We start from the raw sequence: 15,181 nt of genomic DNA, 5'->3' as shown, positions 1-15,181 counted from the left end.
GTGAATAAAAAAAAATTATTTGATAGTGATTTTGGTCCGTACTTTTTCATTGAATTTATGTATAAGATGTAATAGGCTTAAAATATTCTCCATAAGACATGTTAGTTTTGTCATAAAATCAGTAAGATAAATAAATAATTAAATAATAATAAAATAATAATAAAAATAAAAAAATATAGTATTACAATTGTATTGTGATAATATCATGTGATAATATAATATGTCTATATATAAATACAGTAGATATTTAATATTAAATTTTTGATTAGTCCACTGGGTAAATCTTTCAGTCCCTAATATTTTTTTGACAGGAGAGACCAGAGAACCAAGGAAACTGAGAATTTTAAGGTTAAATGAGAATAATTTTAAACTGAATTAATATTTTGTTCTAATATTAAAAAATAAATTGAATATCAAGATTATAAAATTTAAATTGATATTAAAATAATAGACTATTCGAGCCAACGCGCAGTGGGATAAATTTACTGAAAAAGTTGTCAAAATTCATAAAGTATTTCAATCACACATGGAACATGATATTAGGATATTTTTGAGGTCGCTGATTTCGAATCCGATCTCAAATTTTTAAAATTTAAAATAGCGAGACCAATATAGCGGACTAAAATGCAAAAAGTAATCATATGTTAATATCAACTTGTATCTTTAAGTTTCGCCTCTCACAGTTCGCTACGTTTCTCTTACGGGAATGCATGTCGCGTAGTTGTGAAAAAATAAATGTTTTTGCGCGCCAATAAATTTTTATCGCTTTCCTACGGTGCTGATTGGATCTCTTTTTGCGCTTATTTCACGACTGTTATTACGGAGTTAACAAATAACAATTTATATTATAGAAATTTATCAATGAAATTTATTTTTAAAAAGTAAAGAAATAAAAAAATAACATTGCGCGCAAAACTTGCATCTGTGATGTCTAATAAATAAAAAAAATGGTACATAATTATAATCTAACTAATGGAAAATAATAATTCTAACATAATATCTTCTATACATTTAAATATTCTTATGGAAAGTAGTGTAACAGAGAAAATAATAATTATAAACTAACAACTTCTATACTCTAACGAGATCTATTACACTACTTTTTTTAAGGTTTCATTTTGCTTTAGCTTCTTGAAAAATAATATTTGCTGATAATTACATCAGTTACAAGCACTGAAGTCACTGATTTATTTTTAAAGAATAACACTATTCAACAAGAAATGGAAAACACTTCAAAATTACACAATCTTTATCCAAACTTGGTGAAAAATTAAAAAAGCATTTTAAAGCTTGAAACTTTAATATGCTTTTGGTCATTTAAAAAAAAAAATTATTTTCTTTATAGTTTTATATCCTAACAAAAATCAAATTACATTCCTCAAAATTAAAAGAAATGTATACATATATATGTATATGTATCTCAGGAATTAATCCTGAAAAATAAACTTATGCACATACATTTTATATTGTTATATCTTATTTCTCTTTTAGGTAACGTAAGCGGTGAATCTCATATGATAGTCCTCGGGGAGGTACCACCTTCGCAACCAGATCAAGAGCAGGAGTCTGCACAGGATGTTGCGGCACAATGGTTGCAGTCGGAAGATCAGAGAACGTTGGCAACTGGCGACAGCATTCTGGTAGCAGCGAGTCAAAGGAGACAAGATGTACCGCCGGTACCACAGCCACGACAAAGGATTGCTAAGGAAAGATCCAACACGAGGATCTTACCTTTCAATAGGAATCGTAAGTCGCGTAGAAGGCGTATTACAGTCTCAGGTAATCATCTCATTCATCTCATTATCATACAGTGGGTATAAATATATATTAAAGCGATTCACTTCAAAATATAATCTGATACAACTATATTTATCATTAAATATTAAAAATAAGTAAAATAATAAGTAAAAACTCAATAAAATTAAAATTCAATTATTACGAAAATGAGAAGTTGTAAACTGTGCTATAAATATAAGTGCTTATATTAAAATATAAGTGCTTATATTAATATATTAATGTATTAAAAGCAATATTATAAATAAACATTTCGGCCTTACATTAAGGAGCCTATTCTGTAATTTTTAATGACTGTAACAGAGACTGTGAGAGAGTCCGTCTCTATAGACAACTTCTGTCTACGCAACATTGTCGCCACCACATTACTCATCTCAACATTCTTCCAATAGAATTTCTTGTTGCTATAAATTTCTAGATAGTAAGCACTCATGCTTGCAGGATAATCGACATACTCCACAAATCTAGATATTATAATATTACAATAGTTTAGCTATATGTTATGGTGTATGCTATGATATTAAACGGACAGTTCGTCATGTATGTGTATATTCGTTTAACTTTTGTTGCAATTTTTTGGAGCATAAAGCCTCTATTGAGTTTCAGTAAATAATGGATTTTTTCCGGAATTAGGTTGTTAGCCTAAAGTCCAATCCCTCTGGAAGATTCATACATATGTCCACCTACATTTAACGTCGAATTCGAACGGCGCTGGTGATCAAAGTTTCTTAATCAGGTGGAGTTATTTTCGGCTTGTTAAATGCAGAAAATCGCGTATGTGGACGCATATTCTGTACATGTCTACTAACAACTGTCGGTGTAGACGTATATGAGTCCAGATGGGACTGAACTCGGATTTACAGATTGCGAGTCAATCGCACCGAGTAGCAAGTCACTTAACTCCATAGCTCATTATAGATATCGAGTGTATCTTAGATACTATATAACTCGAGAAATGGAATAAAAGCAGTACAATACATGATCATAATAGCGAACTTTGAACAGCTATAGCATTCAAGCACTTATTTTACAAAGTTATGCATATAGAAGTTTTTAATTCTTTTTTATACCCTACAATCCTAGCTATGTCTCAATGTTTTAGTCGCGATCCAAACTGGGCATAGTCCTTTGTCTTATTATTTTTTTTTATTTGTCATATCTTTTCATCTCATCACATAACAACATATAAATAATTTTAATGCATTTTGATATGATTTGTATTAATCTGTATTTAATTATCATATTGAAAATAAATTTGACTTTTCAGATATAGCACACAACGGAGAGGATATCAATAAACGCGAATTGTTGCCGAAACCATCTGGAAGAAATTTGGATGTTGCTAAACAAACTAAGAAAGTGATACCTGTTGACTTCGATTTGAAGGTTCACCTTTCATATTTATTTGTATGGCATATAGATGTTGTAAGAAACATTTTATAAAGATTATAAAATAGGCGAAACACAAAAGTATCAAAGAGAAATAGTTATAGACTCAGTGATAGTGTGGTTGTTTAAAAAAGGCCTAAATTTGAATCATAGTGATGTTCAGAAGCGCTCTAATACTTTTGACGTAGCCTATAATAGATATTAAATTTCTGTTTTTATCATCTATATTCTTCTGTCCTTGATTTAAAATTTTAATGAGCTGTATCCAAAAGTTATTTATAATATTATCGGCATAATTAGGTCTTCTTTATAGACTCTTCTTTATAGAAAACTTCTTTAGAATGAGAGAGAGAGAGAGAGAGAGAGAGAGAGAGAGAGAGAGAGAGAGAGAGAGAGAGATTGTGCGTGTATTATGTAAATCAGAATAACCTTATGTCCTTAAGGCCCGGTTGCTCCAACGTTACTTTGACTTTAAGCAAGGCTTTAAAACTCTCTATCTCTTTCTCTCTTTCAGCTTTAAAGAGAGAAAGTGAGAGTTTTAAGCCTCACTTAAAGTCAAAGTAACATTGGTGCAATCGGGTCTAAGACAATTGTTATTGTCGTAACGAGTGTCTCTCGTCAATGCTCGCGTCAGACAGTGAGTGCCTGCTTACACAGTCCGTAATTCACTAACTTTATCTTTTAATACCTCAAAAAGTAAGCGTCGGATAAAAGTTTTTGTAGAGAAATCATCTCAGAATTCAAGAATAAGTTTTTACAAGGACATGGAGCTGTTCTGAATCACCTTGTATATCTGCGTGCCGTGTTCCCATTACAAGCGCTGAATCTATGAAAGGACTTTGAATTTCGCTCTAAAATTTTAGAAACATATTCTTAAAGAGTTGTACTACTGATTAATAAATTTAAAAAAATCGATCTTTTTTTATCTTATAAATCAGGCGTCTCCTTTCAACATTGAAAATGGAAATGATTAACAATCGGAAACGTTTTTAATGTTATATATATCTGGTTAAATTTAGTAAAACTTTATTATATTAAATTTTACTGTTTAATTCATAATATCTTATGATGCACATGTTATTCTTTAAATAGTTGGATGCAGAAGATGATGATGATGATTATGAGGATGATTATAACGAGGAGAATTTTATGGAGACAAGATTCGAGGAAGAAGATGAAATCTGCAATTATTGGCAACTTAAAGATAATTTTGGTTCTAAAAAAGGAGTCCGCAACGGACACAAAGATCATGACCATGCGAGAGATGATGATGAGGAAGGATCTGCTAATCCATGGCGAAAAACTGGCGGACTTCGTCTAACCAGAAACGAATACCACCGATTCTGTGATGCTCAATTAGAATGTAATTATTATAAATAATCTTTGAACTTTCTCTTACTTTGTTGATCATATAATTATTGATCATAATTGACACATGTATATATTTACTTTATCTGTTTACTGTTATTTGTTTTAATTTTTTCTCTAATATTTCTGTTAAATGCAATTACATATACAAGCTATAATATGTTGTAACATATGATTGATTTTAGAGATACATTTTTTAAATTTGTATTCACTTTTTCGTAAAAAATTTAAATCATTCTCTTCACAATTTTTTTTAATAACATTTTACGACAGAGTTCAATTTTTTTTTGTATCACGGGTGTGAATAATTATTAGAAATGTGCGAACTATTCAAATACGAATCGAATAAAGCAATTAGATTCAATTCGCTTCAAATTTGCTTTGAATTTAATTTTATTGTACTTAAAATGAAATAGATTTATAAGATAAAGTGAAATAGATTAATATTTGAACTGAATTATATATTTGAAGTTTATTGGGTATTGGTACGCAAAGTAATCAAGTTAAATTTCTTTTTACTCCTTCAATCCTTACATCCAAAAATCAATAGAACGTTTCGACTCTCTTTGGAGTCCTCCTCAGCTAATGCATAAATTAATAAAACTCACCTGATTGATGTGAGTCACCATCATATTCATAGATTTGATGTAGTAAAAATCTCAACACTAAAAGAATACGTCATAAGCTTTAGATCAAACAATTAAAAATTTTTAATAATTAGGTGTGGTCTTAAATGTATATTAATGTTCCTGGCCATTCTTATATATAACATGTTGACAACAGCACGTTCAAAACATAATTCAGTTATTCTACTATATTAAAAAAGAGAATAATATAAAGTAAATAAAGTTTATTTAATCTTTCTTAAAGAAAATTTGCTTAAAATTTATTAATAAAATTCTGGTGAAGAAAATTCCAGTCAGTGTTCCAGTCAAATATAAATTGACAAAAATTGAATTGAATTACATATAAAATGATCTAAAGACTAATTTGACTTTTGATTGCTTTATGTTGGTTCTTCTTTGATTTTTAAATCTCTTTATCCTATTGCAGCTTACGATCTAGCGACGCAATGTCCTTCCCGGAGGGCATCTGCAAGAAGACACGCTGCAAAATGCACTGTACCACAAATGTCATTCACGGGAACGACGTCTCTACCACAATCAAGACCACATAGTCGGCAGCATGCTGGCCTTAAAGATTTGGTGTTAAGTCAAGGTCCAAGTCCCAACATTAGCCTGAATCCTAGCCCAAATTATAGTCCACAACCACGAACATCGAGACAAGCACAATTAGCACACGCGGTTGCACATGAGAATAAGAACGACAAAGCGGATGATGAGTGGGATGATATTGATAAGGTACAAAATATATATTACTCTTATTCTTTTTTAAATCCTTTTTTTTAAATTTGGATGCAACCAATATTCTACAAATATTCCGAATTTAATAGTATAGATATGTTACGTACTTTTTATATAGAGATTTTATTTTGATCTTTATACATATAATAGAATGTCTACTGGATCATCTTTCGTGAGTAGATAAAGCGAACTAAACTGAGTCTATAAAAGTCCTATACATATTTTGCAATTTTACAATACTTGATGAGAAATTAATTCTTAAAGATCTCCCAATAAGCGACATATTCATCATGTCTACTGCCAAATACAAGTGCGCGACATATATATAATCATCTGATTACAGTCTCGTTTTACATTTTTCATACGTTTGTCTTCTTCTATTCAATCACAACAAATTGTCATATCTTCTATTTCAATTTAATCACGACAAAATGTCAAATGTATATATTTGATGATTTTTGAAAGTTAAAAATATCTCTTGCTGCTTTAAAGATAAAAACTGCTATCATATAATGCAGCTGCCCTGAAGGATAATGAATCCACACGCATGCGAGTCACTTTACCAGCCATATTATCTAATAATTCATCAATATTATCCACGATCATTTCTACAAACTGACTGATTTTATGAAACCTTTATTCTAACGTTACACACATCTTTCCGTTTGAAAATCTTCGAGTGTATTGGTAGCACGAAAAAAGATTACAGCTGTCTAGAATTTAGAAAATGTAGAATACGGATGTAGAGTAGATGTACGTTTGCTATCGTGGTAAATATTCAGATGATGTTGGCTCCCTTCATCTAAATATTTACCTATATTAATTATATGACATGGAAACGTAGAAGACAAAATCATACGTAGATATATTCAAATTTAATTACATTTTGCAGAAAGCGACGTTAGGAGACATGCTGTTGGACGAAAGGCTGTCATTAACGTTGGATGAGATTGTACATATTCGTAGCGTCCTTACAAAAGCTGAGTTAGAATCTCTTCCCGTAGAAGGACGCGTAAAAGAGGATGTGGAAAAAAGACGTGTTTGTTTTCTTTGTCTGAAAACGCGTTTTGGTCTACTGGGTCCTTGGGGACAACGTTGCCGCTTATGCAAGAGGACTGTCTGTGTGAAATGTTATTCAAAAGTTAGTATAAGATACATATATAGTATAAGATATTTTTACATTCAACTACTATAAGGAGGGTATAAATTTTTAAGGCCCATTTTCCATTATCTGGTTAACTTATAATTAAGCTTAACCTGATTTTATCCAACTTCATTTATGATGATATCATTGATACATCACTATATACTACTACATCAATATCTCACTCACGCATGCCACACATACACATAAATTTTTATGTAAGAATTTAATTAGACATCTAAGTCTAATTTTGAAAACTTTGCATTGTTTCTTCGTGCGAACTACTAGTCTGTGGACTACTAGTTCGTAAGAATAGATTGCACAGTTCTTATACAAAGCAAATGTTGTCACAATGTGACAACTCTAAAGCGTTATATTGGACTAAGAAATGATAAAGATCTCAATTTTGAAATTTTTTGACGTTCTCGGTATAAATTCCACCTCACAGACACGTGTATACTTCACCTGTATACTTTAATTCTGGAAAAGGATGTTATCGAATCAGTAAAAGAGGAAAAAAGTAATTGTATAAAAATATTCTAGATGCGGATACCAACGGAGCAATTTGCCCGAGTGCCAGTTGTGTTGCTCTCTCCTGGATTATTACTTTCACCTACGGAAACAGAGAACGATAGCAGCAAGAATTCTTGGCTAGGTAACACAGGAGCGGTCGGTTCGGCACCGGCTTCTCCCGCGTCTAGACGAAAAGATTCTGCGTTGCGTAGCGGTACGCCTGCTTCAACGCCGACGATGACACCTATATCCGCATTAACACCTACGTCAACACCTTCTCATGCACGTCGAGACGTGGAAGTTCAAGGATTAGAAAAGAGGTTAAAACAATAATATATTTGTATAATAATCAATATGAAATTTAAGCTTTATGAAATAAGGAGTGCACGGTAATTATAAAATTAAATATCTATTATTCACATCGTACTATAAATTTTCAAAAGTATAGATTCACTCGTGTAATGTAATGGAAAAATTAGATGAAAAATCAGTCAATCAAGCTGAATATATTGTAGATAAAAGTTAATACATTTATTATATATAACTAAAAAGAACGTTTCGAGAACAGGATTTTCTTTATGATAGGATTTTATGTAATTAATATATAATGCAATTTGTTGAAATAGATTTCAACATAAATTATTGAGTCCCTGGCTTAAATGTATGATATACCATTGTTGTAATGATTGATCATCAGATCTTTGTTGTAAACGAATACAAACAGGATACAATCGTAGTAAAAAAATTTAATACTAAAATCAGGAACACACACCCATACAGAACGTCTTAGTACTTACTTGTAGTATTATTTAAATTGAAAGTGAGTTGATCTAGCTTTGCGTGAAAAGTCATGGACCTCTAGGCAGAAGTGGACTTTGCTTCATATGGAAAGTTGAATACCTTTCGAAGCAAGATCCACCCTATTTCTTTTTTACCAAGGGACGCATGACTTTCTACGCGAAGCAAGATCTACTCCATCTCCCCCCCGGTCCAGGGAAAATACTACTGAAATATGTACCTTAAAAAATTGCGTGCTATTCATAAAAATTGTTTATAACTTTTTAATGAATTAAATCAATAAGGAAAAAAAGCCTTTGAAGAGCCGATGCTGTTGCAATTACGTTTTATTGTATAAAATAATTGAAATTTTCAAATTATTGATTAATTAATCGGTTCTTCAAAGGCTTTTTTTTCCTTATTGATTTAATTTATTAGAGTCTATAGAATTTTTACAGTTTTTTTATGAATAGCGCTGCAATGGAAAAGGTCAATAACCGTGACTACGTCTCATTCTACTACATCTCTATTATAGCCTTTACTGAAGAAAAATAATTGTAACTTCGTTGTAAGTAACGAGTTACTTCCCAGCCCTGGTTTTACTGTATGTAAACTGTATATAAATGAGTCAACAAAATTAAAATAAAAATAAAATTATAAACTCAGTAAAGTAATATTTAACTTTGATCGTATATAACTTATAGTTATATTATTAATGAATAACGAGCGATAGCTAAAATTTATTGAGGTCACTCAGGATCATGAATTTGACAATGTATGTCAAGAGACGGTATTCATAATCAAATCTTATATTTAAAACCGTCTTAAGAAGTCACGCACCAATCAAAGAACCATATTAGCGTTTTAAGACATTACTTAAAACAGTCTTGAAATAAGAACGGACTATGACCGATATTCATAGTTAGTTCTTGTATTCAAAATCGTCTTAAGTTCAATCTTAAGATGTCATGAACCAATTAGAGAGCCGCATTAGCGTCTTAAGACAAGTATTAAGACGATCTTGAAATAAGAACCGATTACGAATACCGTCCTAGGTCATTGAAATTTATGAGGTCGGTCTTAATATACATAATTACCGAAATATGTAATAAGCGTCATAGTTTTAAAATGTAATTTCATAATAATACTGAGACAGAGAGAGGAGAGGATGATCTAATAGAAGACACTATTTGTAAGATCTCTCTCTTTCTCTTATATTAAATGATAATTTTATATTAAACGTCTATTTGTAATATATAATATTATATTAAGAATTTTGACACATCAAGAATCAGTGTAGGCTTTTATGCTCTTTGTTTTAAATTATTTTAATATTAATCTCTGTCTCTCTCTCTCTCTCTCTCTCTCATACTTATTTTGCTTGAATAACTTTAATGCTTTGCGTAGATGTTACAAAGGTGGCGGCAGTCCCGCTGCTCTCTCAACTACGAAGACATTCTCCACCTCGAGTGGACCGAGTGCGGAGCAGCGAATGGCGGCGGAACGATTACGCGGCGTCGCCGTTGTCGTCTGTCACGACTGTCGCATCATGGTCATCCAGATAATCAAGAGCTCAAGAACAACACGTGCAACGATACGCAACAATGTCATTTCTCGCCTTACTCTGAACCTCTCTCCTGCCTATATTTAATTATTATCGTCTCTTAATAACATTTACGTCATCGCATTGTTTTTTCCTACTGTTTTTTCCAAATATTATCAGGATTTCGCGTTTTATTATATGCATATTATACAATGGGAACAATCGATACCATTCAACGCAATTTGAAAATGGATAAAAGGGAATTCATACGGATGCAAAGTAGGACATTTGTTCTCTTGTTACACTGATTTTTGTTACAAGATAGTAATGATGTATGAATTTTCCATATATGAAGATGTATTTATAAAACATGATAGTATGAATTCTTCAAGCCATATAAAATATTACATATATTACTTATTAAAACATTTGTGTTCTAAGCTAAAGAAAGCTCTTTTCTTATTTAAAATGATGAATATTTTAGATCAGAAAGAAGAAGAAATGAGAAAAAGAGAGAAGAAAGAGGCACTCAACATTGTATGATTGTTTCTACAAGATACTGATGTCGTTATTGTCTGTAAAACATACGCGTACTATGATAACCATTTCAGTTCATATGAATCAGTACAATCTAACCTAACGGATGCTTATGCTTTATACTTGTAAGTATTATCATATCTCATTGTAAATGTTACGTATCTTATTTTATTTAAAACACTTTAATAAACTAAGATTAATAGATTTTATCATCTTGAGTCTTCAAAATTGATTCTATGGAATATGAATTATTTTTACATTTTAATATTTTTTTAAATGTAAAAATTCTAACTACATAAGTTTATTTTACAATAATTTTATGTATATTTTATTACAGAATATCTGTGATTTTTGCACATGGTAGTGTTTCACAGGCATTTCTACATATCGCTCAGAATCTAAAACCCGCAAAATTAAAAACAATCCCGACATGTTAAAGTTTCAAAGATTTAAGAATCTGTGAATCTTAGTTAATTATTTTTTTGGTGCAACTGTTGAAAGTGTTCTCTATAAAATAGAATTTATATTGTCTATTCTCTATTAGATAAAAGCACAAAGTAAATTCCACAATTAAATATTTTATCGCTTATTTTATATTTTATTGCGCATGTTTATATTTTACATAAATAACGAATTTAATACGTATCATTTATTTAATGCCAAAATGGAACATTGCTACGTTTACGACATATCTATTTGCCATAATAATATTAATTCAGAACAGTCAAAAATATGTAAAAAATTATATTATTGTCAAATTATTATACTTCATGTAAATTCTTATTTTTTATTATTTATATTAATTTACTGAAATAAATATGAAGTACTAAAGAAGAAAGGAAAACTAAAATATTCAAATAGTTGAAAATAAAAGGTCATATATAAATACATAAAAGGTCATATCGTAACATCGCAAGAGTCGTAAGTATATTGTATGACTTTAAAATTGACGCATCGGATTGGCTGATGCAACAAGTTTACCTGCGACAGCTACGATACGACGAATGTAGATTAGGCTTAAAGATTAAAGGTTACCAAAAAATTCGTGAATGAATTTCATTGAATCTTTTAGTAACTTTTATTCTTTAGATAATCACATATTGTGAAAACAGGCCTTAAAAATATAAATATCGGAGATCATGCTAAAATTTAGAAGTTTAAATATTATATTAAGACTAAAGAAAGAATTTCAAAATATAGAGGTTCAAGGATTTACAAACTAAAACAAATTAAATAAACTAAAAAAATAGATAATTTAAAACTAAATGGATAATTTAAAAATCTATCAACAGAATTATGAATCTAAGATAATGACAAAAATTTGAAAGTGTAAAAATTCGAGAATAAAAGTTCAAGTAATCTGTTTACGAAACATTTTACAAAACTGATTTTTTATTTTATTTTCTAATTTCAATAGTTCTTTTAAGAGCATTCTAAAGACAATTAGTAGTATTGCAAATAGTACCAATACACAGATGGTTTATGTTCATTGACATAACTCACTCACATGCCCTATACACACACACATTAATTTTCATATAACGTTTTAATTAGATGCCTTCAATTTTAAGAGTTCCACGTTGCTTCTTCGTGCAAATTATTATAGTCTGTGGGCTACTAATTCTAAAGCTGTCACCTCGTGACAATATTTGCTTTGTATAAAAGCTATGCAGTCTGTACTTACGAAATAGTAGTCCACAAACTAATAGTTTGTACGAAGAAACAACATGGAGTTCATAAAATTGGATTTAGACGTCTAATTAAAATGTTATATATTATACGAAAATTTATGTGAAATATTGATGTATGTAGTAATGTGTCAATGACACGTAAATCGTCTGTGTGTGCTATTTATGATATGACTAATCGTCTTTATGATTCTCTTAATGTTACAAATTTTAATCCTGCATATCACATTTGTGGCTACAAATTCAATACGTAGAAAGTAAATTCTTGGATCTCTAATTTTTTGCTTTAACATATCCTTAAATTTCAAGAAGTTTGATACAATTTAGATCATTCAAAAATCTATGATATTATTTATTTTTATTATACATATTTATATACCGGAAAAAAAGTTTCATATATAATTATATAAAATTATATATAATTATATAAAAAACTGACATTTTATATACAATTATATATAATTATTTATCCATATAAAATATATCCATATATAACATTTTTTTTCGGGTAATATTACTTTAATACCATGAAATATAGATATTATTACTAATATTTGTTTGCACTTTATCAATCATTGTTTTTCATAATTTCTTAAAATAAACACTCATTCTTTCTATAATAATAGATTCTTATATAATGTATGTATAATATATCTAGGTCGATAAATTCATTAGAAACATTCATGATTATATCTCATAATCTTTGGCTATTTTTTCAATTACTTACATTGCAAATAAACATTGCAGATTTACAGATAAAAGCAAGAGCATGTTTTTATTTAATGTTATAAGGTATACAAAACTGAATGAACAAAAATTATAATATTATTGGTCATCTTAGAGATGAAGGCAAAACCGAACAAAGTCGAAGATTTATAAAAAAAAAGATGACGAATAATTGATACATCATGTGGTCTATTGTTTTAAAGTCTCTTTTTATAAAATATTATTGTGTTAATTTTTCATAAATAGCATGTTCAATTGTATTAAGAAGTTAACTATATGCCTAAGAAATATACAAGATATTCTAAAAATATATGTATCACAGTAGTTTTATTTCTAAGAAAATATAGAGAGGGAGAATGCTATTTTGAAAGATAAATTGATATTACTTTTAATTAATATCACAACTCATTTGAAATTTATTTAAACATTCCTTTTATATTTTCCTTAAAATATGATAATACTTTTATAACATTAAATTATATTTGTATGTAACATATATTGTTTATATTAAATTAAGTAACCTCAGATTCATAATTGACTAGATTTAATGTTAAATGCAACACTAATCGGAAGTACGAATATGGACTAACGTTTTTCAATTAATAAAAAAATAAAGAAATTTTACATTTTTTAGAATACCTTGCATATAATAAATAATTACAAATTGTAATTATTTATTAACAACATTCTGTAAGAGATAGAATAAAGACAAATATTATAGAAAAAGAGCAGATGCGAAAATTATCAACATGTTTTATTATAATATCTTCATGTCAGTGAATAATTAAATAAATTTAATAGAAGCTTTAAACAAAAAACGAAAGAAGAAGGTAAATATACAATTTAAGTGTGTGTCTTAAAGAGGGTCTAAGAAACATTAATTGATTATACTTGATGTGTGTTATTAGTCAAATATGTAATAGAATTGAGATTGAGGATTGAATATTAATTATGTTTATTGTATAAAATAAATTGCGATTATACATAGTTCTAAAATAAATTAATTTATTGTACCGCGTTGTTATGCAAACACATACAAACGTTTAGGAATATGTATGAAAATTGTTATTTGAATTATGTTAATTGTATATATTGTAAATGACTCTTTTTTGTTGAAAAAAACATCTCACAACGACATTATTTATTTTAAATTTCTTTAAATGCAAACAAATAAAGCTGTGACAGTAGTGACTATTATTAAATGAATGTATATAAGCGAGCGAAAATCGATTGTGAAGATCTTGATCGTGATCATAATTATGATCTCTGTAACATGGTACAAAGTACAAAAAGGTGACGAATTATAAAATTTTGTTATTAATAATTCCAAAATGTTTTAATGTTAAAGCTAATAAGTAATATTAAAAAAGTCACAGAGTTAAAATTACATAAAATGCCGAAGTATTGATTACATATCTCTTTTATTATTTACTTTTCTTGTAAACAATATTTTACTTTACCTTTTGAATTCTTTATTCTTTTCTGTTTATGGAACTAATTGTAAGAATCCCTTCTTATAAATTGTATTCCCAACGCATTTTTGAAAGATTTTTAAGTACTTTTTAGAAATTTGGTTGATTTGATTTTTCTATTCTTAAAAATCCAGATATTTAACACTTTTTTATTTTTATTTTCTATATAACTATATAAATCTTTAGATCTTTAAATGTATAATTACTTTTTGAAAAAAGAAAAAAATTATGAAAGATTTAAATATTCCAGAAATGTAAACTATAACATTTTGCGTAAAATATAATAGAATTTTTATAACAACATAATTCGTTACAAGCTACAGTGTTTCCATTTATGCGTTTAAATAAGCAAATTAGTCTGTCTTCTTAGAATGTATCCTGCTTCATTTTGTTGTTATCCATAGAAATGTAAATTTGCGATTTTAATCGACTATAGTAATGTAAGTAGTTAAATGATACACAAAATCGAACAAAAAGCTAGAAAATAAGAAATAAATATATATTCAAAATGTTAATTACGTTACACTTTTATTATTAGCACCTCTTTTTATTTAATTTTTTCTGATGTTTAATATCGTTATTACAAATCAAACTAACCAAGACTCCTTATAAATCAAAGAACTGGAAAGGATACGGGCAGTAGGAGTCAAGTGCAGAAGACATCGCGCAAATAATATATCTATGAAGAGTGAAACTTCTTTATTCATTAAAACGCGCTTACATGTTCGACTCACTTTTGAGCCTTCCTCAGAGACAACACAAACATAAATAAACTGTGAATAAAAATTATCCTATTATGGTGAGCTCCTCTATCTCGAGAATTTAAATACCAGAATTAAACCCAAAAAGAGTAAAAGAAAAAGAAA

The 15,181-nt window shown here is 29.0% G+C and overlaps 1 protein-coding gene across 4 annotated transcripts in view; it reads left to right on the top strand.

Annotated features, from left to right (window-relative positions):
• The window catches only part of LOC108753639 (protein spire), a 22,509-nt gene extending 11,512 nt beyond the window's left edge, over positions 1-10,997 (top strand). For 2 of the 4 annotated variants that reach the window (XM_018495412.1, XM_018495414.1), the window contains 8 exons: positions 1,492-1,779; positions 3,062-3,180; positions 4,276-4,546; positions 5,605-5,912; positions 6,808-7,056; positions 7,603-7,892; positions 9,757-10,554; positions 10,767-10,997. In XM_018495412.1, the coding sequence (XP_018350914.1) occupies positions 1,492-1,779; positions 3,062-3,180; positions 4,276-4,546; positions 5,605-5,912; positions 6,808-7,056; positions 7,603-7,892; positions 9,757-10,000 (1,769 nt within the window). In that variant the 3' untranslated portion in view covers positions 10,001-10,554; positions 10,767-10,997. The remainder of the gene's footprint in view (positions 1-1,491; positions 1,780-3,061; positions 3,181-4,275; positions 4,547-5,604; positions 5,913-6,807; positions 7,057-7,602; positions 7,893-9,756; positions 10,555-10,766) is intronic. The other 2 variants (XM_018495413.1, XM_018495416.1) reach the window with 2 other exon arrangements.
• Positions 10,998-15,181: the final 4,184 nt, after the last annotated feature.

This window comes from Trachymyrmex septentrionalis, unplaced genomic scaffold (genome assembly GCF_001594115.1).
Source record: "Trachymyrmex septentrionalis isolate Tsep2-gDNA-1 unplaced genomic scaffold, Tsep1.0 scaffold7, whole genome shotgun sequence".
In the NCBI taxonomy this organism is placed as follows: Eukaryota; Metazoa; Arthropoda; class Insecta; order Hymenoptera; family Formicidae; genus Trachymyrmex; species Trachymyrmex septentrionalis.
The sequence above is the reverse complement of the archived record's forward strand: the minus strand, read 5'-3'. Positions and strand labels throughout refer to the sequence as shown.